Source organism: Necator americanus, chromosome III (assembly GCF_031761385.1).
Source record: "Necator americanus strain Aroian chromosome III, whole genome shotgun sequence".
Taxonomy (NCBI): Eukaryota; Metazoa; Nematoda; class Chromadorea; order Rhabditida; family Ancylostomatidae; genus Necator; species Necator americanus.
The window spans coordinates 2,106,948-2,134,932 of record NC_087373.1 but is presented as its reverse complement, the minus strand read 5'-3'; the positions used below and the strand labels follow the sequence as shown (position 1 = coordinate 2,134,932).

The 27,985-nt window shown below is 34.9% G+C and overlaps 2 protein-coding genes across 3 annotated transcripts in view; one reads left to right on the top strand and one right to left on the bottom strand.

The window, feature by feature from the left end:
- On the bottom strand, positions 1 to 24,013 carry RB195_008365 (uncharacterized protein; the record flags this gene model as incomplete). Its single annotated transcript, XM_064194816.1, has 9 exons — positions 1 to 126; positions 191 to 226; positions 303 to 368; positions 436 to 569; positions 8,432 to 8,552; positions 10,923 to 11,093; positions 11,477 to 11,644; positions 16,002 to 16,166; positions 23,924 to 24,013. 9 exons carry the CDS (start codon positions 24,011 to 24,013, stop codon positions 1 to 3), a joined length of 1,077 nt encoding a protein of 358 aa, XP_064045961.1.
- Positions 24,014 to 27,502: 3,489 nt separating this feature from the next.
- The window catches only part of RB195_008364 (uncharacterized protein), a gene marked incomplete at both ends in the record, with an annotated part of 32,260 nt that continues 31,777 nt past the window's right edge, over positions 27,503 to 27,985 (top strand). The window contains one exon of one of the 2 annotated variants that reach the window (XM_064194814.1): positions 27,503 to 27,639. In XM_064194814.1, the coding sequence (XP_064045959.1) occupies positions 27,503 to 27,639 (137 nt within the window). The remainder of the gene's footprint in view (positions 27,640 to 27,985) is intronic. The other variant, XM_064194815.1, reaches the window with a different exon arrangement.

Here is a 27,985-nt window from a genome sequence, read left to right as displayed (position 1 = left end):
CTATTCCTTATGCTTTCGATCCTTATCCTTCTCTTTTTCCCATCGTTCCTGGAGCGTGTGCCATTGAACGACAGGACGTCGTGACGTTAACATCTCCGCCCATTGCTCGTGACATGCAAGTGTCACCTGAACGCAAATTCTCTTCGTTATAGGCTTATTCTGGAAAAATTCTGGATAAAATAACACTCACCTGTGGCAAATTCAACGCTTGTGACGCTAGTGTCACCTAAAAATGAAAAATTCCAGGAATTTCCGTGGAAAATTCCCTGATTCTCCTAATTCTCCTGGAGAAATAAACTAACCTCTCCAATAAAGTCATTTTTGCTCATCTTATCGTAATCCCACACGGATATCACCAAGTGAACACGCTAGAAAAATACGAATGATTCATTCGATACATATCTAATGCATTAGGGTAATTTCAACGCAACTTACATCCATCATGGAAGGCTCAATTTTGAATTGGAAGCTTTCGTTGTAGTATGGATTCAGAGTACGGTATTTTCGTGATGTTTTCTTCTTGCTGAGCAATTTTCTTCCATGATATAGGTAGATTTTCACGTATGGATCTGAAGTTTTATGGATTTTCACGCATGAATCGGTTATTCGTTGCAATATGTAATTTCAGCACAAATAAAAACACCACCAAAAAAATCCCTGATAATTTCTTAAAAAAGCTCTATTTTTTAACAATGATATTTTTAAGTCAAAAGATTTTTTTTAACTAGTTGAGCTTTTTTTTCAAATTTAATTAGCATTTTTTATTCCAATTTCGCAATTTTCTTAAAATAAACTGTCTTTTCGTCTCATTTTCTTCACCCAAAAAGAAATTTTTTCCTCAAAAATGTATCAATCTCTTGAAATGTCATTGATATGCAAGCTTATTACTTGGTTAAACGAATTCAAGTTATTAGGTTAACCTTAGGTTATGAAGACTTTTTTTTTCGACGAATTTCTCTCCAGAATTTTCCCAATTTTTGCTTCTTTTTCTAGAACTCTTTTTCTGTCTTTTACAGTTATTTAGTACTTAATTATTACTTAAATTATTATTAAATTCATATTTGACCTGTACTATCCTCAAAAAAAAAAACTTCTTGCTGTAAAAGTTAAGTGACTTAATGTCAAAAGCAATGCAGCAATCGATTGTTCTCCTCGTTTTTTTTTGTTTTTTTTTTTCTCTTCTCATGAAATTATAATCCCGCAGTGGGACTTTTTACTGGATTTTTCCCGTGATTGAGCTGACGCGAATGAATAGGTTTCGTTTTGCCATGTGGGTTCTTTCATCATAGGCTTTTTTTATAGAGTGGCCTCGTAGCTCATTCACAACAAACCAAATCCGAGCGCTGCTGTGTGCATAATTGAGTAAACGCTGCAGAAAGCCAGTAAACAAACAAATACGTTTTTTTTCCATAGCTTTCTAATAAATTTTTCTTTCTAATAAACATGAATAGCATTTTTACACAAATAAAACAACAATTAAAAGCTCAAATTTTCAAAATCTTCACATTTAAAAATGGACAGAAAAATTCTGAAATAAAAAAAAAATTTCAAAAACACTTTAAAATACGAACACATAAGAGGAGTGATTTCAGATCACGTACATGAAGAGCTTAAAGGAAAACGCGGCAGGATTGGAGTGGTAAAAATTTGACACTTTAAACTTAAGTTAACATCTCACTCATTTAAATATAAATAAATTAAACGCGAAAAAATATAACTTTGAATAAAAAACACAAAACATTCTATTATAATAGCAAAAATACTAACTCACAAATACTTTTCACCTATAAAATTTTCAATACCCATATATAATATTATACTAATTAAATGACCAACCATAATATTAACCAAAAATCCAAAAATAAACGGAAAATTTTTGGAAAACACTTTAAAATACGAGCATACGAGGATTCAGAATTCAAATGACGTACAGAGCGGAGCTCTCGGGAGAATTGGAGGGGAAAAAAACTACACTACGGATTTTTGTACTCCTTGTACATGGGAAAAAAAATCTATGGAAAAAAAAATCAGGTAGGCTTGGAACAAAGATTTTTTCTCATGGTTTTTCCTCTATTTCCATTCATTGATTGATTACGTTCATAGCACAGAAAAAATCGACACCTTGAACAGAAACTGAAAACAAATCTAAATTTCCCCCTTTCTATAATCATAAAATTCAATTTTTCGTGGAATAAATTTTTTTCTCATGACGAAGGTTCATATGTCATATGTCATATGTCATATAAATATGTCGTACTTTTTGAATTATTCATAAAATTCCTATAAGATCGATGAAAAGCGCATAAAATATGCGAAATTGCAACAATTTTCCGTTCATAACGACTTAATTCGTGAACAAAATGTGACATTCCGTGGATATTTCGTATTAAATTCTATTTTCAGTGCCATCATTAAAAATCTGATGGCCCCGAAGGCGTCGGCCTATTCGGATAACGTTATTGTTGGAATCGATTCGGATCAGATTATTGATTTCATTGAAAAGGCATTCTGTTGAATGGAAGCACGAGTAATTTTGAAATCTTTCATAGAAATAGCATAACATAAACATAATATTAATAATATATAAGAAATTAAGAAAATAAATTATTCATAAAATTCCTATAAGATCGATAAAATGAATAGAAATAATAGAATGAATAAGTAGAAGAAACAGTATGAGGGTAGTACGGTATATGGACCCGGTACTGTATGGCAAACACTTTTTTTTCCGCAATTTAACAACACTAATCTTCTAATATACGTAAAACTAATGATCGCTTCTTAAAAATTACAGAATCAAACATCTTGTTGTAATGCAACCAGCGTTTAGAGACTTTTTCAAAATTTCTCCTTTTGTCTTTATGACTACGGTAACGTCACATGCACGTGTCCGCAGAAGTACGAAAGAAAAACATTGACGTCGACGAGTACGGTACTAATAACATAAATAACTACAAATAAAATAAAACAATAGAGATCCGGAATTGAAAATGGTGCTACATTGACCTCGACAACATTTTCCTCACGTCGACATCGTCGAAAAAAAAAAAGAGAATAAAAACAAGAAAAGAAAAGACTCGATTACTGCACTGTTCTTAACGACAAATCCCTTTAGTTCCAAGTGGTTAAAAAAGGACGGTAGAGAGCTCAGTGAAATATCATTACTAAATAAAGGATAAAGTTTCTAGCGTTAATCAATCCGCTTGGGACCTGCGCCACGCCACGTTCCACTTCAATTCAAAATCGTTTGAGGTCGACGAACGTGTAACTGGCCCCGTACAATGACTCGCGGGGGCCGGCCGACGGGTCAAGTCAGTGTGGTTTTATCCTCTCAGACAAATCTGGTTACGATTAATTGACCTCGGGAGGGATGAAAGGCTTGGTGAGGCGGATTCGAACCTCCAGTCGATCCTGCAGGCAACCTAACGTCTTACCCACTGTGCTACACCCGTCCTAACTTTATCATGAAAACAGTCCAACAGCTAGATAGTGTTCTTTTTCGTTCGGTAAAACAGAATGATTTTTTGGCGGTTTGAAATTAGCGTTGATAATAATTACTATACGAATTAAGTTTTAATTAATTTAATTAATTAATTGAATTAATTAAAACTTAATTCGTGTAGTTTTATTTAATTAGTTTTAATTAAGATCTAAATTAGCTTATGTTCAATAAGCGACTATGATTCAGTACGCATGATTTCTCAATCAAAGGACTAATGACAAAAAACCCAAGATAGTTTCTGTCCCCGCCTCATCACATTCTTTGAGAAATCACTAACGCCATTGTCCATCTTATTGTGCACTACAAAATTTATTTTGGAAAAAAACCATGAAGTTTCTATAAAGAAATGAATGTTTTGACAAAATGGACTTTCTTGATTTCTTAAAGACAGGTAAGGATAAACGTGAACGTTTCTGAGAAGAAAAAAAATGAGAGATTCTATGCCATGTACGATGGAAATCCATTTAGGGACGAAAAATCAGAAAATATTCAGGAACAAAAAATTAGAAAATATTTTGGGACAAAAAATTAGAAAATATTTATGGACGAAAAATTAGAAATAAATTTTTCATTCAGATCGAGGAATTTCCCCAACTCTTTTTCGTTTACGGTCTACGATCCCTTAACAAAGAACAGCGCCCACCGGAAATACGGCGGATTTACGTGAGCTCGTTTCGCTTAACTTCTCCGGATCACATAAAAACATGTCCTTTAGTAAATTGCTTCTCCTTAAAAAACTTTTCGACGACATTGAGGATCATTGCTGTTTCAACGAAAAAAGAAGCGTTATTCGGGGAAAAAATCGTGAAAAAACCCTGAAGATGCATGCATTCCATCAAATTCCCGACGACATTTCATATTATTAGCTTGAGAATAGGCGGATTTTTTAGGATTACATTCCATCCGGCTATACAAATAGCTTGATTTTGAAGACGTACGGATGAAAACCCCGCTTCGGGCGGATTTTTTGTTTTGTTTTGTTTTGCCGTCATTTCGCTGTCTGCTTCACCCTCACTAATTGATAAATTAACGCCGAAAAAAAAAACAAACGGCGAAGCAAGGTGGTAGAGCTTCGCTAGCACGAAATCGTAAAATTCGCTTTTCGAATTTTTCGACATCCCCGACGATGTTCCAGAATAAAGTGTGGTATTTGGAAAAATAATTTGAAATTACGTGTGGAATTTAATTATACTTGCACTACTCCTGAAAATCCAAAGTATGAGCAAGAAATTGTCGCATCGACACGTTATATTCAGGTTATTTTTGACTAATTAAAGAATAATTCATTACTTCCTCGAATTTGAAATGGATCTTACGACTATTTCACTATCCTACGACTACCAACATGCCAATTTCACTGAATTCCTATAAGAAAAGCAAAATTTCCGTTAATAACAGAAAAAAAACCGCGAGATTTCATTGTAATTTTTAGTTTTTTCAGCAGATATCAGAGAAATTTGAAAATTCGAGAAGAAAAGTACTAAGCGCATGCGTTATTGCAAAAACGCCCTACATAAAATCCCCAAAAAAGTTCTCTCCATTTTTCTCAAAATGAAAAAAAAATTTATAATTCATAAATAAAATATATAATAGAAAATATAATATATAAATATAATATAATAAATGTAATAAAATATATAATAAATATAATATAATTTTTAAGTAATTTTCCAAAACAATTTTTTTTTATAATTTTGAAATTTTCAAGAGTTTCTGATATTTTCTATGCATTCCGAAGGCCAAAAAAATCCTACGATGACAAAAAAAGTGCTTTCAGGCTATATCTCTACACCAGGAACTTCATTAACCCTCCGCGGAACAAGTGTATGTAGTTTATTTCACTAAAATTGCATTGGGCGGGGCTAAAATGAGCCTATTCACCAAAAAAACCTCATTGAAACAGGATAAAACCGCTCATTAAACGACTCTAGATATAATCTTAAGCAAATATGACCCTAAAAAATTCAAAATTTCTTTTCTATTTCTACGAATTTTAAGAAAGGCTGTCCTATTTCTAACCGGAAAACAATTACCCACACTTTTATCATAGCAGTTAATAACTGTCTGACTAATACACGGCAGAAGTAGAAATTGAAGGAAAAATAGGAAAATTTTTCCTGAAGAAATCATAATTTTCTGAAAATTAATTACCTATCAGGAAATCTTCCAGAAATCCTAAGAAATTCCCTGAGAATTCCACTCAATTTCTTTACTTTCTTGATGTTGCGTTGTCATCAGACGCTTAGTTGTCAGAGTTTTTGTACGGGGTTTTTCATAAAGAAATTCATTCTCGCATAATTCCTGTTGGAACTTTTTTTTTCAAAAGTAACGCTTAGTGTTCACGAAGAATGGACATTACGAAACGAATTTTCCAGCCAATTTTCCCCCTGCCGATAATTAAATGACGTACGGGAAGTGAGTCGATAATAGCGCGGAACACGGGTTCACTTTAGTGCACTCAGAATTACAGAGCAGCACAAAAAAAGTAGGTGGAGTTCGTCAAAGTGGGGGAAAATATGACGTTCTACCCGAGGATTTTCCAGAAAAAAAAAAGCAAAAAAAACTGTTTCATCAGCCTCCTCCACCTCCCCTAAAGGTATCACCCCACGAATCTGAGGTGGTACGGATTTCAGGTGAAGTATTCGTATACGGGGATGTATATGGGATGGGAGACTATGGAGAGGAGGATGATTCCGCCCATTTCTTTTTAATTCCCGTAAAAAAATGGCCCGGAAGATACGACTTCGGGCGTTCCGACGTGCTATTTTCTACATGGAGTTCGATTGGAGCGCGCCAGTCGTGCCTTTAAGGATGTGCTGCAGAGAAAATCGATATGACCACTAATGTATGACACATTACATTTTATGTTTTGTATCACATTACAATTTACGATATTTTAAATTTACGTCCTAAAAAAAGTGGTACCGGTAAATGAAACTCTTGGAGTTCCACATTTATGGACAAGAATAAAAAGCGGATGAGCTCGGAATGCATTTCTTCCTAATTCCCGTAAAAAATGGCTCGGAAGAACCGGGGCGCTATTTTCTACAACGAGTTCGATTGGGGCGCGCCAGCCTTGCTGTGCACTCGCCGCATCTTCTTCGACCGTCTTTTTACGGCAATTAGGAAGAAATGGACAGTCTCAGAAATCCGTACCACCTCAGATTCGTGGGCTGATGCTTTTAATCCCCTCTCCTCCGCATCTCATCCCATCCGTAAATATACTTCCACACAAATCAAGGAAACCCCCGCTCTATTTAGTTCTCGTCGTAGAAATCCCTCTTCTCTTCCTGGACAAATTTCCGTTATGTTAGAGCTTCATAACGTCAAAATGAATCGATAAGAGGACGAGTTCCCCGCTTCGAATGTGCGAGGATTCTAAAGGATTTTCGGAACGAGGAACGTGGCATTCGCCGAGTGTTTACAAGAAAAAAATCCGTGGGAAAGTGTCGAAAATGAAATCGCTTCGCCACAAAGACGGGACCCTCCGGACATCAGTCTAACCGGAGTTACTAGGAAGTAGACGAACTAATTTTCAAGGAGAAGGAGGTCACATGAGAAAATGATTCAGAGTATATTAAATATGAAATAGAATGACTAAGAAGAAAATTTTTTTTTTTCCAAACTACACATACCCCTACGCGGGTGAGAAAGTATAGAAACCATAGTTCTTCTATGAGTAATGAGAAAATCCTGGTTATTTTTCTCTGGACTAATATTTTTTTAAACTTTAAGTGATCACCACTGGGTTTTAGACGTCTTTTGGGAATTAGATCCAGAAAAAAATTTCACTCAACTAATATTGAATATATATTCTTTTTTTGAACTTTAAAAGGTATCCACTGGGGTTTAGACGTCTTCCGGAAATTAGATCCAGAAAAGAATACACCTATTTTCAGTTATTTTTTTTTCTCCATAGATATTCAAGAATTAAATAACGTTAAATAGATAAAGTAATAAGATTAATCGACAAATATTAAATGATTCCCTTAAAATTTTGTCATAAAAACAATGAAGACAGCGAGAAAACGTAGTGGAGCAGTCGAAAAAAAATTTTCCACTGTTCAAAATTGGAGAGGTTCACAACTCGGAAAATAGCTAAGCCTCAATTTCTGTTCACCAACACAGCTCAACAAATCCACGTCTTAGCTGACATCCAGAAAATTTACAGTTTAAAATTTCTGTAAATAAATTATTCAGAGAAAAAGAAGGCTATAGTGATTTTTAGTGATCGTAGATTAACGTAATCCTCAACCAATTCTAGGAGATAGAGGATTAGCCTCGGTTGGATACGTAGGAAAAGGCCAGCATAATTAACACGTCGTGATTGAGATGGATGTTTTCTGAGAACTATCCCCTTTTAGGAGGGCTCAGAGATTTTTCCCCTGGATTATCTTTGTCCTTTAGGAGAAATCTGACATAATTTTCCAGGATTCTAGAATCGAATCTTAAGATTTATTTTATTATTATTATTATTTTATTTATTTATTTACTTAAGACTTAAGAATCTATTCTCGAATCAAATCTTCACTATCTTGCGGAGTTAAAAAGAGAAGAAATCCACGGATTCAGAACACGGTTCTCGCATATTTCATCGTTTCCAAATTTTCTTAGAGTTGATGTAGATTTTTCTTTAGAAAAAAAAAACTTCTATCAGAATTATAATTCTTCTCGGATCAACTGTTTCCTAACTTTACAAATCCTCAGAAAATCTCAGGAGAAAACTCGGTAATCCCTTTAAAGCTGCTCTATGCTCTGCTATCCAGATTCCCCGAGGCAAGGATTCTGTGAACGTCTAGATTTTTGGTGAGTCCTAGAAATTAGAATTTCTCAGTTTCCCACGGGATTTTCTCAAGACTCCTTTGGATTCTTCTTAATAATAAATTATACGTAAGAATAATAATAATGAGAATAGAAATGAACACTCACCCGAAGAACCGCCCACATCCATCTTTTTCAAATTTCTCGCTTCCATAATGGTTAGGGTTACGGTACCAGTGGCAGGACGATATCGCGTCGAGAAGCAGATATCACCAAGTCGAGATTCACGCTGAAAAACAGAAAAAGGCAACCATTAGATTATGGGAATCATTAAAGTATTCTTTCTGGAAAATGATCCTCGGGAAAAATGAACCCCCCAAACGTAAACCGAGAAATTCCCTCTTTTCGCTTCTCATAATGCAACTTCACACGCCATGAATTTTTCAGCCCATTACGCCCATTTACTGCCTTAATGTCTGGGTAATTATCGCCGTAGGACCGAATAATTAGCTATTCTCGGGTAGTTAAAATCGGGCGGTGTAATAAATTCAGCGCTTCGAACATTAATAGGGTTGTCTAGACTTTTTGCAGGTGATTTTTGTGCAGCTTCCAGGAAAAAGAAATTGAGGAGAAGGAGGAAGGAAAAACGGAAAAAAGGGGGAAAAAGTGAGGAAATTTTTAAAATCTTTTTTTAATCTTTAAATCTTTAAAGAAACCTTGATTCTTGAATCTTTAAAATCTCTAAAGAAAAGGAAGAAAAAAGGAAAAAAGGAAACAAAAAGTGGAAGGAGTTTTCCTGTCTTTTTTTTTCCAAGAAATTCAACTTAATTTTCCATTACGTTCCACTCACTAGGCGATCCTGAACTAATTAACAGAAAACGCATATAATGTGTGCATTAAACGCTAAATCCATTAAATGAAAAAGTATGATTGAACGAGCCGAGTGCACTACCGAATAATTGAATTTCGAGAACGTTCTTCTCAGAAGTTAGAGAAATTAGAGGTTAGGGAGGAAAAAAAGATCAGGAAATATATGTTAAAGGATGGATGAGAAAAAAGAATACATCTCCCCCTTTTTTCCTCCTCCTTCTTTCAGAATTTCTTCCAGAATTTTCCACAAAATTACGAGTAATTAAGCTTACAGGCACTAAAAAAAAATTCTACAAAATCTTCTGAAACATGTTTTTGTTTCGCTACGATGCAATTCATAAGTAATTTGGAAATTTAGCCCGATATGTAAAAATTCATCCAAAAACATGTCAAGCAACACATGGAAAAAAAAACCACTGATTTTCAAAGTATTTTCAAAGTAAAATCTATATTCTGCTTTTTTTTTCCTCAATCCACATAGCAAATTTTGAAAAGAGTAAGATTTTCTAAGGAAAGAATATTCGTGAAAAAAATCACTTATTTTCAAAGTAAAACCTATTATATTCTGCTTTTTTTTAATTCGCACAGCTAATTTCCGAGGAAAATTTGGATTTTCGAAAAAAAATATATTTGTAGAAAGCAAACGTAGCAATCCAGCCGTAAAAGCGTCCATGAAATGATATAAAACGCAAAAATATGAATGTTTTCCGAAATTGATCATAGCGGAAGGAAGGAAGGGGAGAAACGTGAGCCAAAAAACACCAAAACGTAAATATGCAACATGGAAAAAATTAAAAATCCAAAAAAATGCGGTTAAAAATTGAAATTAAAAAGAAATTCATGAAAAAGAAAATTTAAAAATACTGAGATTTTATATAGAACTTTCTCCATTCGCGGTTATATCGTTACAAAAATTTCTGCTCATTCAAAGAAGTCATTAAATCAACGGGAATGAGCGCTACTAGCAGAACATGATGCGAAAAAAGGAGAAAATAACAGTAAAACTGCAATGATCACACATCACATTGCAATGCTTAAAAATTGGCATTGCGACATATTTTCAGCTTGTTATAATTTTGGATAAACAAAAATTTTATGCCGAAATGATTGTGAACTGAGAAAATGTGACTATAAACTAAACGAGAAGTTCTCCAGAAAATCAGCTTGATATAAAAACTAGTAAAACTAAAAATAAATAAATAAATAATACAATGATAAAATAATAATAAACTGAGAAAAAGTAAGTGGTAAACACAGCAAAAAATATGTGGTGCAGTCGCATATGGAATAAGTTTTAAAATTTGATAATCATAGAAAAAAAGTAGAGGAATTTTTGGGATTTTTTTTTTCAATCCGAAGAAGAAAAATCCCAAATATCAATGGTTTCTTTAAGGCTGTCTGCTATGAATCCTATGAGGTATAAAAACCTTACGTCTCACGTCCTAAAAAAACCTTACGTCTCTGGCTGCCCTCAGGGATTTTTTCTTCGATTTTCTATAATTGATCTAACGTCAGCAGCCATCTTCTAAGCACTACTCGATAATTTTACCCGCGAAAGGGGAACGAGAACTGGTCCTTATCTCTTTATGCTTCACATTATACCTCTTTTTCCCCTCTCTACCTCTTCCTGAACTACTTCGCAAAGAAAATTCTTTACTTCCCTTTCTGCAAAGCAAAAAAAAAATCCCGGGAACTTTGTGCCGCATCTACGGCTACGGGCATCATTAATGGCCCCCCAAAAACGGAGTGCTCATCAAAATTCGCCTGATTATTCAGCACCGCCACTCACATCGTCGTCGTTCTCCGGTTTGCATAGATATCGACAGATTTCCGTTGTTGTTCCGAAATCGATTGATTCGAGCGGAATCGATAGTTGACCCATTTTATCATCTTTTGATAGTCGATCATAGTCGTACACGGTCAACATCAACGTTTTTGATTGTAGTTCGTTGAAGGGTAGCTGGAAAAAAAAATTCCAGATTTTTGAGGTCGGATTGGAAATATTTGGTCCCTGGCCGAGCAGTGAAGTAAAAATGAGGTCCAGCGCCCGGCAGCCGGCCGCCGTCGGCCAGAAGACATGCCGTCATAGCTCTTCAATGAATAACAAATAACTCCGCTTACTAGAAGTTGTTTTTTATTGTGTCGTAGCGTAAAATCGTAACGTACATGTACATTTATGCATTGCGAATGTGCTTGTATAGTTCCGTGTGAAAAATGCTATTAATAAACTAACCATTGAGAGAAGCGTTGAGAGAAAAAAAAAACGAACGATGAACTTCCAGCGACCTCTTTAATTTTTAAGGAGAAAAGGAAAAAAATGATTGAATGAATGAAAAAACCTACTGAAAATAAGAATGTCTCATTGTAGACGGGATTCAATGAGTTTCGTATGATTTTTGTCTCATATTTCTGCTTTCGTTCCGGCAGAATACATATTTTCACATACGGATCCGACATTCCATTACGATCCATTGCCGGTAAACCGTGCGCTTCGAGAATTGTGACAGCCAGCTGGAAATTACAAGATTCAGCAGTTAATCAAATCCCGAACTTTATTTCACACACATTCTGGATTCGAATGAAACTGCAAAGCGGCGGTGCGGAGGGGGAAAAAAACGTCATCCGATCTGCAACTCGGATGACACCCAGTTCAAGTACACCTTATCCACAGAAAATTTCATTTTCTGGGAATTCTGGGAAAGAAGAAAGAAAAAATTGGTGTTGATTGCTTTTTTTTCGGAAACGTGAAACAATTTTCAAAAAAAAAATTCCCTTTCCTAACCAGTTGAAAGAAAAATAAAGTTTTCTTCAAAAAAAAAAACAATGATTATGTAAACCAAATAAATCAACGTTCAAAATATAAAACCAATTTTTTTCCGTTTTCTGTATTCCTTTCCAATGTATTCTTCAATCAGAAAAATCTTTTTTTTATGTCAGAAAATATATTTATATAGTTTAAAGTTTGCAAAACAGATGGTTTAACTAGATTCCGGCTTTTTTTTTTCAAGAAAAATATCCAATAAAGTAGAAACAAAATATGGAATATAAATAATATGATAATATAACAAAATATGGAATATAGAAAAATATCCGATTAAGTGGAACACATATTTTAAAAAATACCGAGAAAAAAACTGGAACGAGAACGAATAAATATTTAGAAAAGCAGATACAATTCTGGAGGAATTTGTGGATTTAGAACCCGTTCAATTGTTATTGCTGCGTTAACCAATAGGCAACGATGGAAACGGATACCCAATGTCGTTCCAACCGAATTCCACCCGCTTACGAGACACGGAGAGATCAGATCACGGAACTACAGCACATTTTTTTCCAGGATATGTATTGCGGATCCTAGAAAATCCTAGAAAATCGTGAAAAAAAAGGTATCGGCTCCCGACGAGAAATCCAACCACCCACTTCTTTCCGACATAAAATCCCGCTGAAACGACATCAAAACGTCAAAGATCACTTGGATTTTGGAAAGCTTGGAGGTTTCTTGAAAAGTTCAACGATAACAGAAAATCCTGGAAATGCCGCAGAAGGAATGATCCCAGCACTGCAACGCAACGCCAAAGAAATCCCCGTGGAATTGATGAGTACTGCGTCAGCGAACACCGCGGATCTTCCTGTGGAGAATAAACATCCCTATTGAAACAGGGAAATTTTTACTAAACTCAGAAATAAAAAAGAAATCCGCCCAGGAAGTTCAGAAAATCACCGTTTTCAGTTCCCTTAGTCCTCTTAATTTTATTTTTTCGTTTATTAATAATTTAATTTTAATTGTAATTCATTTCCTTATTTTCTTTTCTTCGCTATTGCTTCCTTTTTCTTTTCTTCTCCCGTTTTTTTTTTCTTTGTTCTCTTTTCCACCACAAATTTCAATGTAATGTTTAATCTCTGCTTTCTTTTCAAAAGTACAAATTTGTTTGAAAGCAGGAAAAAGTTGAACAATTCCCCGTTTCGCTATAATTTTCTTGAATAGAATTTCTAGAATTGTTAGAAGACCTCTAAAGTTCGTCGGAAGGAATAAATTTCTCTTTCATCGTACATCGATTACAGTAAACTTCATTTTTTTCGCCAATTATCTTCTTGGTTCTTCCATTTTTTCCCCCTTGTTCATGAATTTTTCCAGAACAGCACAATGTTTTTTCCAATGGGGGATGGCTAATGAGAAGAGGAACACGAAAAAATCGTCTGAGTTTTTTTTTCAGTGTACTTTTTAGAATATATTGAACTTGTAACGCTAAATATGCGCTGTAATTTAGGTTTTGCAGGAATTTTTTGCAGGAGGCAGTAGATTTCAGGCTGGAAGAAAATTTTGTATTACTTGTTACTAATATTTTACTTTATAGTTTATTCTATTCCTACACCTACCATTTACTATTCTTTCTATTCACCGCTGTCCCGCAGAGAAGTTCTTTTTAACCAGAAAAGCAAAGCTAATAGCAAGAAAAAAATTCTTGCAAAAGCAAACATTGAAGAAACAGAGATAAAAGTATGTAAATCTAGATTTACAGCCCGGAGCATGAGCTGACAGACTTGGACGTGATGGAAAAAAAACTTGTCTACTTTTTTTTACAGAAAAAAAGCATTCTCGATGCATTTACTGGGGGAAATCTCAGAAATTCCCCGTTTACATATCGAAATACCAACTAAGAATATACTTCGTAAATTGACCATCATGCATTTAGGTCTCTAGGTTCTGATAATTGAGTTCAATTGCGGATATCCGGCCAGCAATCGCAGGTTGCTCCATCCGGAAACACTACAACATCATATGTCACCGTGGGTCCCACGGTGAAATCATCGACCAGTGTTGTTGGTGTTTTTCAATATTTTCTAGTTTAAATTTCAGGATTTCAGTGAACGATGTGTCTCCTAACAAATTTCAACGGGAAAAATCTCTACTACTCTGATATGCAGGTTTAAAACTCCTCAAACAGAGCTTGAGGATGTGATTATTCTCCAAAACTGAATTTTTCCAACAAGTTTTTTATCCAAAAAAATGAGAGAGACCAAGGAGCAGATTATTTCAATATGTCATGTGGAATATGGATTATTTAGGGAAAATTTCCCTTCAAATCAATGCCACAGTTGAACAGCCATAATTTTCTTAAAGGTCTCACTCCACGAATCTGAGGTGGTACGGATTTCAGGTGGAGTATTCGTATACGGGATCGTAGATTATGGAAAGGGGGGTGATTCCGTCCATTTCTTCCTAATTGCCGTAAAAAATGGCCCGGACGATACGGCTTCGAGAGTTCCGCTATTTTCTACGATGAGTTCGATTGGAGCGCGCCAGCCGCGTGCATGCGCTGCATCTTCCGGGCCGTTTTTTTACGGCAATTAGGAAGAAATGGATGGAATCACCCCCCTCTTTCCATAAAAATTGGTACCAGACCCGCCTGGGAGGATAAAAACACTGACTTGACATATCGGCTGACTCTCGCAAGTCATTGCATAGGTCAACACGCGTTCATAATTCATGCATTCACTACGAATTGCAGTAAAACGCGTTAGTGGATCCCAAGTGGATTGATACGCCAGTTACTTTATCCTTTTTATCTCTTAACACGATTGACATTACTTCCTTCTCACATTCACTGGGAAATCCCTATGGACGACCTGATTTTCCAGGAAAAACAACAAATTCCCATGCTTAATTCTTTCCAAAAACACAAAACAATCTAGGTGAAAAGAACGGCGATTTTTGAACATGAAATTTGTTTTCCGATCGGCGACAACCGCGTAATGAAGTGCTAGTTCCCACGCTTTGTTTTTTTTTCTATGAGAAGTGAGCCCGTTTCGATTCTTTCACGAATAACCGCCGTTAATGTATATTTTAATTAAAAGAAACTTCTGGAAAAACATAAAAACTCATTGGTATTGCAGAGCTGACGCCCATCATATGCATAATACTATTTCTATTAAGAAATATAAACGATAGGATCCAGAAAAAAAAGTGAGCAGTTATAACGTCAATTACAGAAATGGCAGCCGGAACGCAAAAAAAAACCCTATTATTTTGAGAATCAGAGAATTTCTGAGCACCATAGGTCCCAGTTTTCCCGACGATGCAACTCTTTACAGATGTAACTGTAGCGAAGTGGAACTGTTTAATGTAGAACAACTTATTCCATTTTCATTCAACTCATTTCCAGAATGAAATCCACTTTACACTGTTACATTTCGTCAATCTTATGGCTGTAAAGAGTTGTATTGTCGGGTGAACTGATACCCGTAGTGCCTCTGGTAGTTCCATTGACTGGATTTGTCGAGGATGATTCGAGTTCTTGCAGTGCAGTACTTACAAATTATGTCCTATCCCGTGAGAAAAACCAGAAATTTCTTTTTCCTTTTTCCATTCCAGCTCTTTCCTTAATTCCAATGTGCTTTGGACTATACTTGCGATGCGACTATAAACGCAGTTAGCGATGAAAGGATGCTTTCCGTCAGGAGAAAAATTGAAAATTGGTTCGGGTTCATTCAAGAGAGACGTATAACACCGACCGACACTCAGCACACATTCACCCCCACCACCCACGCATCCCTCAGGCGCGGTGATTATTATCGGTGAGTGCGGGTTTTGTTTCACTTTCGACGATCCCAGCCTCCCTGCCATTTAATCGCCATCAACGTTATTGGGAGATGGCGATGTAGCAGGCGACGGGACCCAGGCCAGCAGCTTTGCAGTTTCATCGACTACTAGACTAGTGGATGCGGTGGAAATCCTCATTTATCCCGGACAGACACAGCTCGAAACCATGAAAATCCCAGACAAAAAAAGCAGCAAATTCAAACGATTTAAAAAGAAATTCTTTTTGAAAAAAAAAAACGAAGAACTGTAAAATTCCCAATTTCTTACCTTGTTCTGTGAAAAATCGTAATCGATTCGTGCAAGAATTTCGCCGTATTCTTGACCGGCTGGCACCGATGGCGGTAGAACACCGTCCGGTTGAACCGCAAGCGTTTTCGATGTGAATGACGGTACATCGCCGATATCTACAGTTTTTTGAGTTGATGATTGGTACTGAAATTAAATTAATTTAATACATGAATTTAGTAGTTTTTTGTCTCAATTTTTTATTTTTTTTTCTGCTTTCAGTTTTAAAATTAGTACAAAAACCCAGGAAAGGGAAAAGAAACAAAAAAATAAAAATTACCAGTAAAATTGTTGGCGAACTGCAATTACAGACTAAAAACTCCTATGCCCATTATTTCTTGTTTTTTGTAATTCAAAATTCCCCTTGATTACAATAATAAAAACAGAAGCAAGGGATAATTTCAGGGAATTTCAAATAGAAATTCAGATTTTCAATGGAACCCTGAACAAAACACACGTTATTCCAGAGATATGTATGTATGTGCAAGTTTAACTGTCTGTCATTGTTGAAAAAAAAAGAGAAAAGAAAAAGAAAAACACTTGAGGAGATTTATCAAACGTGTCCAAACAAATATTTCAGACAAAGAAAAATCATTGAAAAATCTCTGTGAAACTAAAACACGGCACTAAATTAAAAATATTACATATCAGAGAAAAACTATGTTTGAATGAATGAATGACGATGATAAGACGATTACGTTCCACTGACATCGGAGATTTGCGTCGTTAAGGACATTATGAGCGACTTTAAGATCAAAACATAGCAGTTCATTCAATCATCCAAAAGGTATGCACTTATGACGTCATGTAAATCCGACAAAAACTTTTTTCCCTGGATCAGGAGACAGGAGAAAACGAAGCATTGTATTGATAAATTTTAGGAGAAGAAAAAAAACCTTTCGAAAGTTCCCAGAAAATTGTTTAAAACACTGACAGAACAACTAGAACTCTGCTAGGGAAATTTTCGTAAATTCTCTAGAAATCCCATCCTTCGAAAATTATGACATGCCCTTACTGTTTAGCACTTAAAAAAAGCTAAAAATAGAAAAAAATGAAAAGAAATCCAGAAGCGGTTAACACTTAGTTTAGAGTCGCTATTAGCCGAACATAAACACACAACTATTGGCTCATTCCATAAATAATGTGGTTTTTTCCCCATGGGAAAGGACGTGTTTTTTGGTCATGAGTAAGTGAATTTTGAAAGAGGAGCATTGCAGGGGTACAGGAAATACGTAAGAGGCATATGGAAAATGGAAGATGGTATATTTTTGACTTCAAAAAATCCTGATTATTTTGTTTTTCAAAGACAAAAGAATTACTAATTTTATTATTATTGTCATTATTATTATTATTTATTATTTATTATTATTATTATTATTATTATTATTATTATTATTATTGTTACTATTATTATTTATACTATTACTATTATTATATTATATTATTATAACCGCTATTATTACTATTTTATAACTATTACTACTATTATTACTATGATTATTATTATTATTAATACTATTATTAATACGATTATTGTTATTATTATTATTATTATTATTATTATTATTTATTTTTTTTTTTATTTTTTTTATTTATTATTATTATTATATTATTATTATATATTATATATATATATATATATATTATATATATATATATATTATTATATTATATTATTATTATTATTATATATATATATATATATATATATATATATATATATATATATATATATATATATTATTATTATTATTATTATTATTATATTATTATTATTATTATATTATTATTATTATTATTATTATTATTATTATTATTATATATTATTATTATATATTATTATTATTATTATTATTATTATTTATTTATTATTATTATATATTATTATTACTATGATTATTATTATTATTAATACTATTATTAATACGATTATTGTTATTATTATTATTATTATTATTATTTACGGGATGACCCAATAAAAATTGTGCTAATTCGACCAAACGTCCAAACTAACACCATCTACATATTTACCTTCGGGAGGTACATAGGTGTCTCATAGGTAACGCGGAAAAAAAATTAGAAAGAAAAAAAAAACAAAACAAGTCATTTGGTTGGTTGTTCTTAGAGGACGAGTTTACATATGTACGCTCAGTAACATGGATTTATATAGGAAAATCACCTGAACACCATGTAGCGGGCGGAAAACTCGTACACCAAGGGGGTCTGAGTTGGATTGCTCAACGCTTGCATTCATTATAATGAAATTTATTGAATAGAATGAATATTTATTTAAAAAATTATAATAATAGTCATAATAATAATATAATAATAATAATAAATAATATAATAATAGTTGAAATAATTATAATATAATAATAATTTATACAGGACAAAATTTTCCCGTCGTGTAGTACACAATAAAATTCGTCCATGTTCTATAAAAATCCGTGTGCATTCTTCTAGAGAAGTATTTTTTTCCTCTCTTCGTAGCGAGTACTAATCCATCAAAATTACCACACATGGATACTGGAAATAGCAGTAAAGTGGGCTGCAGTTTGAATCGAAATGGTCCTGTTGCCCTAACAACGAAGCCGTGAATAGCGTTTTATTACTTTTACTGAGTTGATGATGCGAATTTAAAAAAAAGACTATGTAAGACGGAAGAAATGCGAAATGGAACAAAAAAAATGACGTGGAATGAGAATAATGGCGGGCGCTAGTAGCGCGGCCGAGTGCACGGAATGAACGCGAATTTACAGCTGAAACTAATCTAATCCAATGATTTCAAGGTCCAAAGGCGGTGTGAAGGGAAAAACATGGGATTAAATGGCTCCAAACGGGGACTGTGGAGGAAAAAAAGGGACAATTTCACTGAAGTTTATCGGAATTTCTGTTTATTGTTCGGCTAATAGCCTTAAAATGTTAAATGTATCTATTATGGGAGATTAAAAAAATTTAAAAAATAGAAAGAAATAATAGGAGAACAGAATTATCCCAGAAAAACGATTCCATCCTAACAGCTAAGTATAATTTTCTGAGGGAAATAATTCCAGAGATAAGACGAAGTCTTTATTGCGATATAGGCACTATCGAATAGTGGGAAAAACACAAAAAATCTGGAAATTTCCGTTTTTCAGGGAGAAACAAGAGATCTATTAGGATCTCATCCAGATGTATGTTCGACAGTTATGTTTACTCGATCTTTGAAATGAAAGAAGCTTAGAAGAAAAGAAAAAGCACCTCATTTCGCTATTTTATGCTCGGATACCTGATCATAAACTACTAGAAACCAGCGACTTGAAAAATATTTGAAGGGATGACATCATCGCAACGAAAAAACCAGAAAACAATAATAACAATAATTTAATATAAATAAAATAATAATATATAATAAAATTAATTAACTAAATTTAGCCCCATAATTATTCATTACAGCTAAAAATTTATTTTTAAAGGACACAACATTCATTAGACACGCAAAATATTCACATGGATACGTTTTCTGTGTTACTTCTGGCCCTTATGAGAAGAAAAAATCCACGAAAATGAGCATTATGAAAAAGTCCTCCTTAACTAGTGAACATAAAATTCACGTTTTTTACAGGGGAAGTTTTCCGAAAATTATTCATTCCAATGTTTCTCTGAATAATTACAAAAAAAATCTCATTTCGAAAGGAAATTTTAAAAAAAAATTAATGCAGAATTTTACAAACTCTGTCCAGTCGATGTCCAACAATCGAATTCGTATGCGATTTGCTTAAACAAAGCGTTCCGTTCATTTCCATACATATAAATGTTCATCTTTATTCGATTTCAATTTCCTAATTTCCTACTCGTTGCTTTTCTCGAAAGTTTCTTCATATTTCCCTCAGTTAATATACGATAGTTTAGACGTCATCTACTCTACATAATGAAAAGTATTAGAGTTCAATTTATTATAGATATTTTGTAGAAATAAAAAAAAAACAAGAACAATGTGTAACGCGTAAGAACACCGGAAAACATTTTTATAACAAATTGTATTGGTATTATCCTAGTTATACCGTATATTTTTCCTCCGAGATTTTCCAATATTTCTTGAATCTAGATTGAACCAAGCACGCTTCGAAAGTCTCAAATTTCGTTAGAGAACTTTTCTCTTTGAGTTTTTTTCTTCAAATAATGCAATAGGCGACAAGTGCACTAACTAAGGAGTTAGTGTTCGAATATTCGGAAAAAAATCGATGATGGAAAAAAAAATCGACCTAGAATACATATTAGTGAGTTATCTATCCGAAAAAAAAAACCGCTCGCTTTACTGGTTATTTGCCTATTACTGATTCAACAATCGTGGATTAAATTAAAGATGTGAATTAATCAATGCGGATGCGCTAGAACAAATATGTACGGGTGGAATATTGTTTTTTAAAGTTTCGAGAAAATCTCGAGAAAAATCATACAAATAAACCTGCCTGGAATTTCTTCTTTTTCAAACGTAAGCGCTTTAAAAATGAATGGAACCTTACAAAAATAGTAATAAAATAATAACGAATAATATAATAAATAATATAATAATAAATATAAAACATAATACAATAGCAATTTCTCGCTCAACTCTTTTTTGAAAAAGCTATAATTTTGAAATTTTAGCATAATTCGCAGAAATTTTTAGCTGTAAAATTTAAAAATAAATATAATATATTTATAGAATAAATAGCGATGAAGTTATAAACAGAATCAGGAGACAATTTTTTTTCAAATGAACCATAATATCCAGAAGAATCACTAGGAATTAGAACTACTCTCGAATCTTATAATTTATATCAATAGTAGTTCAGTAACGTTCAATTCTTCAAAAAGAAACCTATAAATTTGGAATTTTCATTTAATCTACAGAAATTTTAAGTTGTCAAAATTTGAAAAAAAAAGTAGAAATGAAATTATAAACAGAATCAAGAGGCTTTTATTCGGTTATGATGCAAAAATAAAACGCTCCTACAATATCTATGGCCACTAGTCTGACATTAATTTCTTTAAAAATCCATATCAATTAACACAATTGCTCCCTGATATTCAGGACGCATGATGAATTCGTGGCTGCTCCTTTTTTTTCTCCTTTGTTTTGCTGATACTTTGGGGTTTCACTGGGGCAAGGTTTCGCTCGGCGCGGCTTGTCATCGTCCCCGGATGACTCGCTCGACGACACATGAAGGCTTCTATGGCACAGGCACACACACACACACACACACACAAATCAGCTTCAGGATTATCACCACGGTGACCGGCGGCGATGATTTTCTCCGAGACCAGATCTTATTTAAACCGCTTTGAATCGCTGAAGGGCAGGGGATGAAGTCACAATGTCCCACCGACTGTGAAGAACAACGAGGTGACGTGTGCCGCAGGGAAGTACGGTAACTTATTAAAGGTATCACCCCACGAATCTGAGGTGGTACGGAATTTAAGATGGAGTATCCGTATACGGGATCATAGATTATGGAGAGGAGGTTGATTCCGCCCATTTCTTCCTAATTCCCGTAAAAAACACGGCTCGGAAGATTCGGTTTCGAGCGATCCGGCGCGCTATTTTCTACAACGAGTTCGATTGGAGCGCGCCAGCCTTGTGCGGCGCTGCACCTTCCTGAGCGTTTTTTACGGCAATTAGGGAAAAAAACGGACGGGATCACCCTTCTCTCCATAATCTACTATCCCGTATAGGCATACTCCACCTGAAAGCTGTTCCACCTCAGATTCGTGGGGTGATGCCTTTAAATCATCAGCACATCGCTGTAGGACCCGAAAAGTTTCGGCAGCATTGTTGCTAATCGAAAGAGATGGCGAAGTTTCTTTAGATGCAGGCTGTTCCAATGAATTTCAGATAAAAGTCTTCCCCTAATGAAATTTAAATGTGAGTTGAAATTTCACATCCATGGATGCAAAAGCTAAAATCGTCTGAACAACGCTGACGACACACAATCGTGTTGGGACCTTATCGCAACCACGACACCACCGACTGAGCAGGTGATTTATGCGCAAGTGCTCAACCAGGCTGGTTAATGACCACATTCGAAAAAAAAGCGGAAATAACGAGGGCAAAGAGGCATAACAGTGCTGTAATTAGCCGTTCACGAGTTTCGACTTTATGACAAATCGTCTCAGGACCCAAACCGTTTGATCGCTTTGGGAGAGTGCAACCCTCTCTCTCTATTGTGAAATTGCTGAAAACCATTAGAAATCATCCTATTCTATTGAATTATTCTTTGTTTTATGGATAAATAAAATCTATGCAAAGAAAACTCCGACAATTATTGATCGATGCAATTTCGCTCGGGCTTTAAAGAGTACATATAGAAATAAACGTCTAATTCTTCCCATATGTCATCGGCAGCCAATGTTTGCCGAAATGAAATCCGATAGTAATTCTTTCATGAAAAGCGATTACATTTTGCAGGATTCATCCATAATCTTTCTTATATTTTTTTGACGTCAGAAATCGACTTCAATTAGGTCCTAAACAAGCAAAACTAGCAAAATGGATAATGACGTTAGAGAAGCCGAAGTTACTGTAAACATCTGGAGTCGGACGAGGAGAATAACAATTAATCGGAAGTAAATTCAGGAAGTGGTTGCAGTGATTATAGACCAGACTTCGACCCTGTTTAATACATTCCCAGCTCTAATTCAAAATTTACTGCTATTTTCACAGAATAATGACGAATTATTTTATGTTACTATGCAATAAATGAAAACAAAAGAAAAGATTTAAAGCAGTAAAAATAACCAAATTCGAGAATTCTGTCAAATTTTCCACATTCTGAAAGAAAAATTCCAGTGTATTTTTACTTTTCCAGTGTTTTTCCACAGTATTCTGAGCACTTTAAGAGTTGTTTTATTCATTTTAACCGAAATGAAGTCTATCCAGCCAATATATCTGCATGTAATACGCAAAAAAATACATCTATGGAAGAAAACGAAAGAAAATAGGAAATAAAACTACTCATAGATCACTTCGCACACAAAATCAGACGAAAAAGTCCACGTTCAATAGCGATATATTTTCGGGAAACACAGATTTATTTAGAAAACGAGCACGAAAGAACTTTGAATCCAGAAATGGACGGACTGATGGAAGGAGAAAACACGACACATTGAATCAGGGAAGTATATAAAAGAAGATATCGATTGAAAAAAGAAAGTAATAAGAAAGTAATGAAGTGAAAAGGAAGGAATGGTCGGAATATTTTGAACCCAAAAAAAAACGAGAACGTGAGAGAGAAAAAATAAAACTTTATCTTTAAGAAAAAAGAAATAGGGAAACAGGAATGTACTTTTGGAAGGAAATATCCGGGAAAAAAAACTATTGCAGCATGGCAACAGTTTTCATTCAGCCATGCCCATTCCCGAAATCGTTTAGATAACAGTGATGTCAGAAAAAAAAAGTGGGAGTGGTGATGGAAAATGAAAGCTCGAAACAGCTTAGATAAGAACAATGTCGAAAAAATAGGATGGAAAGCATAAAAACACGTTTGAAAGGTCTTTTCTGCAACGATGTGAACATCCTCGAAAACAATGTTTCCCTTCAGGAGAAAACTCGTACAGTACTAGGAGAAAATGAAGTTGGGACGGGGGCACACAGTTGCGGTCTTATTTCTCAAAGAAGATAATTAAATCAATCGGGGGCCCTAAGGCCTAAGAAATAGTCTTAGAGGATCTATGACATGTTAGCTAAAGTTACTACGAGAAAAAAAAAGTAAAAGAAAGAAGATAAAGAAATAACGGCGCCACTGAGTGTCCCTTCCCGCGTCCCCGAACAACATTTTCAAGCAGTTCTTAGATTTTTTTAAAGTCTAACCGAGGATTATTTCTCTTATTTTTCTCTCATGAAAAAAAAATCATGTAGAATAAATGAAAATTGACGAACTCACTCGATTCGTATTCGTACCACGTCGAATTGGACAGCAAGCGGTGAGAATACGATAGAACGGTGAACATACGACACCACCGGTTGCCCACATCGTTTTCGGAATCACGCTCCTCACTTATCAGCTGCTCGTTTTATGCACATTCTCTTCACACACGCACAGAGTCTCGTACAATCTCAACACCGACAACTAAAACTTGGTCTTATCGGGAAAAGTTCGGGGGAACACGGTGCCGCGATACACTTAGACCACAATTTGCCGATCGTGGAAAATTTCAATCTGGAAAACATCTACGCATCCGAATAAACGCACACACACACACAGACAGAGACATACACGTACAGCCAGCTACAAACGGCCCGCTCACGGTTCCGCCTCCTCCTACACGGGAGGGGGGCTGGGCACTCTCGGCCAGCCGCCCCCCTGATTCCCGACTTCTTCTCCCCACTGGCCGCCTATAGGAGGCAGACCCTCGAACTAGCGCTAGGTCTCGGCACGATTACACAGCAGCGCCGCATAGATACAGTAGTCAGAGCGCGGGGCCAGATTCGAGAATATTTCCAATTTCCGGTGATTCTTCGGGATATCAAGCTTTATTTGTGTGTTTTCATAGATTTGATTGTTTTTGTTTATTGGTGTAGGCACTGCTTTTAACCTGGCTTGGTATAGGTGCTTTCTTAAAGCGACGGGTATAGGTGGTGCAGTAGTAAAGTGGTGGGGATGTGGATGAGTGATTATCTTTCGTCGATCATTTCTCTTCTCTATTTTTGTTTTCCTTCTAAGATGCATCTTTGGAAATTTTGTAGGGACTGGGTTGAATAGGTTTGTTTCATAATTGATCCAAAAGAAATCACGATTAAGATTCATTGGCAAATTCTAATTCGTAATTTTTTTTAGAAATACCTGATTTTTTGTGTTAGAATGAAGCCATCCCAGGATTAGAGGAACTATTTTTGTGCTATACATGCTCTAAAGTTGTTCCTTTTGATTTTTTAAAGCAAGATGTTTCGACATCAGCTGTGTTCTTTACCGGTTCTGTTTAATTTCTTCACTTGTTATATTTAGCTACTTTATTAATGAATTAGCAATGCGAAGGTGAAATGGAACACACTGCTTATTTATTGTAGTTTTTGTTTTTGATTTTTAAATATTTGAAGGATATCCTCAGTATTGTTGTTTTTCCCTTCTTTTGTGCTATTTTTCACGTGGGTACAATCTGTTCTTTTTCTCTTTTACAAAAACTTTTCACGAATACGATACGAATTCAGTAGTTCGAACGATGCTTTACTCTCAGAACTGCGTGATATTATATCTTGCCAATAAATTTTGTATAATACGTTATTTTCTTTAGCACAGTCTTTCATTATGGGCTTCGCCAATTTGTGGTTCTCTCACCCGCGCAAGTTCGGTCCAGGATCTCGTTCCTGGTGAGCATTTATCGTCAGCTTTAGTTTTTTTTCTTAATTGTGTTGTGAATTTTCGGGAACAAGTTTTACAGTTTTTTCTTTTACTTTTACCTCTCTTTCAATAAAAACGAGTTTTGGTATTTGTAGTGCTGCATGGCGAAAGTTGTGTGTAGCTATTAGCCTGAGAATAAGTAAAGCACTTAACATCACCTTACAGTGTGGTGAACCTAGGGACCATCGCTGGGTCATTTGCCGTCATTTTGTCCGAAATAAAGAACACAGGGTAGACCGTCGATCAAATTAACATTGTAAAAAGTCGTAGAGCGTGTCAAACTATATCACTTTTCTGGTGTGCAGAGGTTAAAATTGATTTCGTATTAGCATTCATAGTGATTACATCATCCAAATTAGTTTTTTTATGGCAGTGGCAAATAAATAGAACTAGTTCCATAGTATTATGTATTTACAACGTAGTGAATAGAACAAGACAGTTGTATTGCAAGAGCGATCAACAAGAAAGTTACTTATTACTTCTTTATAAGAACGAATTTGGTTGGTTGCATTGAGTCTTGTTTAGTTCAAAATATATGTTAAATTCCAATTTGCACATGGACACGCTTGAGAGATCCTGTAGTCTGCTATCATGACGTTAGATTGCTTCTGTGAGCCTTCGTTACGAGAAGTACGTGCGGGGTTTCCGTCTGTTACTCACCTACGTACGCAGTAAGTACTTACCTATGAAACCTTCTATCGAAATCTAGGGATTTTTATTTTGTTTTTGTCACGAAGACTGTTTTATTGATTGTGTATTTGAGTGAATGAGACAAACGTGGAAGTCACTTACTTATCCAGCACTCATTTTCTGTTTTGGAGAAAAAGAAATTTTTATTCGGTTCCAAGAAAAACTCGGTGTAATCATATTATAAATGTAATCATATTATAAACTAACTGCTAATTTTCATATATTTCCCCTTGTAGATTTGCGCATGAATCCAACTAATGTCAATAAATGCGATCTGTACCAAAGAGTACAAAAGCTCTTCGTACAATTTTTGAGAATTTTCTCAATATTTTTCCTATGCGTTTAATATTAGTCAGAACTTTAAGATATGATGAGCACTGAAATAAAAAGCTGTAACGTTTTCTTGTTCAACTGCCATTATTTCATGAGTAGTCGTGAACTATGCATCCTTCTAATTCTTTCTTTATGCTTTTCTTAAATTTATTATTTTCAATCGTTACGATTTATTTATATGCGGACATGACATGACTAAACTGTTCCCTTTATTCAAGGTTCCTTTGGATTTCAATATTAATTATTTCTCTATTCTTTGCTCTAAAAGTAATCTTAACCCCAATACTTATAGTTTTTAAGTTCATACTACTTTCAAGTTCATTCGTACTCTGAATTTATTTGTACTTGCGATCATTCTGCTCTTACAACTGTAGATGTTCCTGCACTAGTAGTTGTGAAATGCTCCATTGTTTATTCCTTGGATTTAAACTTCAGTGGATTAAAGTTACGTTGAAAGTGCAAAACCAGTAGCCAATTTTTTCCCCTCGCACTAGTTCTTCACATTTGTTCTTTTTTTTAATTTCGAATTTCATCGTGATTCGAGATATTTTTTATGTACAGGAAAACAACGAAACTGTTTATTTTGAGATTTCACTTCTTCAAGCAATTTTTTCAGCCGTGTCTGCTCTAACCATCACGGTCTTATCCGCAAGTATGGTCTTGATATGTGCCGAAGGTGTTTCCGTGAATACGCCAAGGACATCGGATTCAAGAAGGTTCGTTCCGTTGTATTTATTCAAATATTGTTCTTCTCATTTGTTATATGCAGGTTCCCATTACTAACAGAATTTATATTTTGTTGGTTTAGTAAATCCTGCTAAATCAGCGGATTCGTTCGAAAGCTCGTTTTCCTTTGAAAACGTGTAGTTTTTGAATCCACATACATTTTTTTTTGATTTTATAGAAAAAATTATGTTGTAAATTCCTCATTTTCGCTTTCTTCAGCTCGATTGATCACGGGAAGGATTTGTTCGGCGCGAATATGCTGTTGTTTTCCTTTGTTTGATGAATCCGAATAAATTGTTACGGAGATGTATGGTCAAAAAACCAGTTGTTCTGTATTATACATACGTACGTCCACATAAAGATCATTCAAATACAATGCGTCTATATTTCTGGGTCATGGATCCAGTTGAGGCTGGTGATTGGCTCGTTGGAAGACCACAGCAGTTGGTTTTCCTCACTGGGCTTGATCCCAATAACAAGGAATCACATTCAGCGCTTGTCAGCACATTTGGGTAGGTGTTTTGTAGTCCTTGTTTCTATCATTGGTCCAGTGATGGGCTGATGGAGGAACACTTTGTTTGTCAGAATGTTTAGTTCAAAGGAAACGAGGTGACACAGTGAGGACTGATATTTCAAAACTTGTGCTTTGGCAGCTGTAGATGTGCTGACTCCACATTTTGTGGGTATTATGTTAATGCTTCATTTGTGGATACTATGCATTAAAGAATAAAGATGTAGAGATGAGGAGAAGGCCACTGAAGTTAGGTTTGCGGCACAATCGTTCCGACAAAAGGATTGTAGTCCATTTTACTGTGGTCAAGCTTTTGTTTGGGTGGAAAGGCTTGATTTAACACTCAT